General features: G+C 57.9%; 1 protein-coding gene across 1 annotated transcript in view; it reads left to right on the plus strand.

Moving 5' to 3' along the window:
• The window catches only part of AP2A2 (adaptor related protein complex 2 alpha 2 subunit), a 44,707-nt gene extending 40,116 nt beyond the window's left edge, over nucleotides 1-4,591 (plus strand). The window contains exons 17-19 of the mRNA XM_023523727.1: nucleotides 961-1,043; nucleotides 2,730-2,819; nucleotides 3,610-4,591. Of these exons, the coding sequence (XP_023379495.1) occupies nucleotides 961-1,043; nucleotides 2,730-2,819; nucleotides 3,610-3,737 (301 nt within the window). The 3' untranslated portion in view covers nucleotides 3,738-4,591. The remainder of the gene's footprint in view (nucleotides 1-960; nucleotides 1,044-2,729; nucleotides 2,820-3,609) is intronic.
• The last annotated feature ends 17 nt before the right edge of the window (nucleotides 4,592-4,608 follow it).

The following is a 4,608-nucleotide window of genomic DNA, read 5'->3' on the forward strand; positions in this document are numbered from 1 at the left end:
ACTGCTCGATGCAGACGAGTGACCCTACACCTCTGAGGGTGGGCGCCGCAGCAAAATTTGTACCAAATGGCACAAGTGCAGGGGTCAGTGGCTTTAAGCTTGTCCAGGCCAGCACATGGTTGGAGATATGAGGTGTGGGGGCCCCATGTGGACAGCTGGGCCCCAGTCCCCCCGGCTCTGCCTGCTGGCCCCCCTTCTCCCTGAACTGCTTTCTCCTTCACCTGCTGCCTGAGGGGTAAGGCCAGGTCCTAGGGCCCACGGGGTCCTGCTGCATTTGCGTGGACTCTGTGAGACCTGTCCGCCGCCTCCTCCCCTTTCTCTTGGTCCCAGTTCCCTGTGTGATTGTGATTTGTGCTAGAGGAGGCCAGACACCCCAAGCTCCTCTGAGATAAGAGCAAGGGAAACTAACATGTACGCTGTCGTGTCACCGTCCCACGCCCCATTCTGTGTGGCATATATACCACGTAGTGAGCAAAGCGCTGGGCCCCTGGGCAGCACAAAGTGCACGTGTGTGGGGCGCGGGCCACGTTGTGGAGTGGGTGCCACCGCGTGTCTGGGTAGCCCGGGATGGGGTGCCGATGGCCGTCCCCGGGATTGAGGTCTGCCAGCACCAGTGTCACACGGGGGAGCCCTGGTCCGGCCCGCAGTGTGTGTGCGTGTTCCAGGGTGCCTGTACCCGTCGGAGTTGAGGCGGAGCCAGATTTGCTGCACAGCACCTTCACGGGAGGAGGGGACCTCTGTGTTGCGTGGTCGCGTCCCAGCCTGCTCGATGACGTGCTCCGCTCACCCCACCTCCAGGCGCTTTCAGTGCTGGTCTTTGTGACGCTTTTCGACTTTTCTCGTCCCTCGTGTCCCTCAGAGGTTTTCTGGCCTCCGTGCCCATTGAACCCTTTGCAGAGCGGGTCTTCGTGTTGTCAGTGGGCACTTCGAATGACTCGTATATTGTCCCTTTTCCCCTAGGTTTGTCTGTAAAAATAACGGTGTGTTGTTTGAAAATCAGCTGCTTCAAATTGGACTTAAGTCTGAATTTCGGCAGAATTTAGGTACGTATTTTAATGACTTATCGAAAACTCCTCTTAGAAATTACGGGAGAAGATATTTACAAATCACGTATCTGATAAGGCTTTGGATTCCAGGATGCGTAAAGTCCTCCAAGTCATCAGGAAAACAAGCACCTTAGTTAGAATACAGGCAAAGGACCCGAACTGACCCTTCATGAAAGAAGACGTGCAGGTGGCCAAAAGCACGTGAAAAGATGCTCAGCGTCTCTAATCATCAGGGGAGTGCAAATCAGACCCATAGTGAGAGACACCTCACACCTGTCAGAGTGGCTATGATCAGAAAAGCAAAATGACGGACGGTGGTGAGGGCGTGGAGAAGCCGGAGCCGCGCTCTGCCGGTGGGACCGCAAACTGGCGCAGCTGCTGCGGAAAGGAGCGCACAGGCTCCGCAGACGGTTAAACGGAGTTACCGCGCGCCCCCGCGGTCCCTCTTCTGGGCGCATGCCCCAAAGCATTGAAAGCAGTGTCTTGAAAGGAGATTGACACCCCGTGTTTCCGGCAGCATTAGTCACAGTAGCTATAGCACACAGAAGCAGCCTGTGTCCATCGGTGGATGATGGACACGCAAGACGTGCTCCATCCACACAACGCAGCGTTATTCAACCTTAAAAAGAAGGGAAATTCTGTCACCTACATTAACACGGATCGAAGTAGTGAAGAAGTAGGTGGCGGTGCCAGGGGCTGGGTGGGTGGGAATGAGTGTTTAATGCAGGTAAGGGTTCCAGTCTGGAACAACGAGGAGGTTCTGGAGATGGTGGTGGCGGTGGCGGTGGCGGTGGCAGTGGCGGTGTAACCGTGAGGACATGCCTAAAGCCCCTGGGCTGCGCGCCTAAAATGCTTGAGGTGGGAAACTTTGCGTTCTGTGAATTCCACCACAATTGAAAAAAAGCTTTCGAGTCTACCCCCCACATCATGCCCCCTGCCCCCTGGGGCGGCTGCCGAGGGGGCACGGCAGGCCCACATCCCTCTTGGGCTCTGTGGTTGAGCCTGGTGAGGACGCAGTGAGCTCTGGTCTGAAAGCGTGACAAGGAGAGAAGCTGGACCTGCGCCTTCCAGGGGTCTGGAGGGGCGCCGCGAGGGTCCACAGCATCTCTGGCCTGGGAGTTTTGTATTGAAAGCGGAGTGTGACATTTTACTCCCGCCATGGTGAAGGTGTGAGACTGGGCCTGGCGGCTGTGCCTGGATCTGGGTCCCGGTGGTTTAAACTGGGGCGGGGGGCGGGGGGAATTCCTGGCACCAACGCCAAAGTGATTGTCCCTTTCAGGCTATTTGAGGGTCCCTGTCCGTTCTGAATTCAGAGGGCATACGGTGTTCACAGAGGTTGCGGTGAGATCTCTGTCGTGATCTGGGTGACTGGAAGTGTCACAGCGCCCTAAGTGTCCGCCCGCATGGAGTCCGTGGGCACTGTTGGGGGGGCAAGGGTGCCCTGCCCAGGGTCGCAGGCAGGCAGGGGCTGGCACCGGCTGCGGTGCCCGAGAAGGTGCAGGGGCGCTCTGCGTGCTTCCTGTTCCCCGCGCAGGTGCGGCAGTGGAGGCTACGCACCCAGGGGCCCCCGGGGTGGAGGAGGGAGCACAGCACTGTCCTCAGATGCAGCCAGCGAGGCGACGGGGCTTCTCCCTGTCCGTACTCAGGTCGCATGTGAAATGATGTGCGTTTTTTCCCTTCTAGGCCGGATGTTTATATTCTATGGTAACAAGACTTCCACGCAGTTCCTAAATTTCACTCCAACGCTAATCTGTTCGGACGGCCTTCAGCCTGATATCCTTGGCTCTGTCTCTTGCACACCCGCGACAGGCAGCCATTTGGGATTTAGAGGAGGGTTTGAGGAAGTTGGTTTTTTTTTTATTTTAAATCAGAACAGAAGGTATTTCTAGGTGCTGCAGTAAGCTCGGGTGACCTTCGCATATTGGAGAGGTACTTATTGACGTAGCAACAATGTGCAGGCGCCTGCTCCTGGTTCACTGGGCTCCTCGGAGCCACGTTCGTTCCTACTTGTTTTGCTCTCCTGTGCCATTGCGGTTCAGTCCCGCTAGCTCACTGCCTCCTCTGGAGATCTCCCGGACCCGGCTGCTGCTGAGAGCAGAGCACACAGGCAGGCCAGCCCACCTGGGACCGCGTGCCGCACGCTGGGGACCGGCAGGCGTTTGCTGCCAGTGGCTCAGTGTTCCGACTGGAGACTCGTCCCTCGTAAACATCCGCAGTGTGATGAGAGCTGTCTCAGCCAGTGCCAGTGTCCCAGCCGGCGTCCAAACCGCCCTCCTTCCCAGTCTGGGCTGGCCAGGTGGAGTGGCGCTGAGGAAGGGGTGCTGCCCACCCTGCCAAACCTCCTTGCAGGCCATGCCTGCTTTGACCTCAAGATAAGTACATTCTAAACGTAGCCTGTTAAAACCACGTTTAAATACGTGCGTGTCCGGTCACCCATGTTCAGGGTCTTCCCACAACCAGGAGCCTGAGCTTCGCACTTTGCGAGCCCCCTCTGGGACGCCGCTTGCCTCTGGGCCCAGGGCTTACGGTCCCCACTTTGCAATGGCCTCCTTGACACGGACACATCTGAGCCTGCAGACCAAGCCCGTGGACCCGACGGTGGACGGGGGCGCGCAGGTGCAGCAGGTGGTCAACATAGAGTGTGTGTCTGACTTCACGGAGGCACCTGTGCTCAACATCCAGTTCAGGTAGGGCCCAGAGCTTGAGGGCCTGGGGCTGGCCCTGCGCGTAGCCATGTCCCTGGGACCTGTTTGTCCTCGCTAAGCCTCAGCACCCTTCCTTCAGAGGCTGTGGTGAGGACCGAGGGGGGACCCAGGAAGATGCTGGCACCGGCCACGCACGCTGCACACCAGCTGCAGAGTCTGGCGATGAGGGGACGGATGGTGTGCACAGGACCGCGTGAGGCCAGTGCGGTTCAGCACCGTGGGTCCTGGCAGGCGGTGTCATCTTTCCAAGGCCCAGTGCTTTCCAGCTGAGGAGTGGGGGGCCTGCCCCATGGGGCGGGGGCTAGCTGGGCCCCACGCACTGCCGTTCGGCCTGCTGTCCCAGAGTCAGCTGCAGAGCCAGCCCCCAGGCCCCCGTCGAGAGTGCAGCTTCGCATGGCTGTGCTCCGAGCGCACATACCATTTTGGTTATTTTTTTTTAAATGATTGATTTTTGTGTTGCTGCTGGTTCATCGCTGTTGTCGCCAGTGATGGCAGAGAGACTGCGTGACCAGCCAGTTCTCTGCGGGGCGTCTGGAAGGTTAAATGTTTGGAAGGACACCTATTCAGACGTTAAAAGTACAGAACCGAAGATCGTGTACTTTGTAGAATTTAGGGAAACAGACATGGGAAATTTTGCTTTCCGTAGAGATTTTTTTCTTAGTCTCTCCATGGAAAAAGGAAGAAACCCTGACACAACTGAAACTAACTGGACTGAGGGGGAAGGTGAAGAGGAGGTGGAGCGCTGAGCTTGGGGCGTCCTGCCCGAGGCCTGTCTTGGGATTCGGTCAGCCCCGCAGTGCTTGCCCGAGGAGCACGGCGTGCAGGCCCCCGTCTAACCGGCACGCTCACCGAGAGAC

This window comes from Pteropus vampyrus, unplaced genomic scaffold (assembly GCF_000151845.1).
Source record: "Pteropus vampyrus isolate Shadow unplaced genomic scaffold, Pvam_2.0 Scaffold405, whole genome shotgun sequence".
NCBI lineage: Eukaryota > Metazoa > Chordata > Mammalia > Chiroptera > Pteropodidae > Pteropus > Pteropus vampyrus.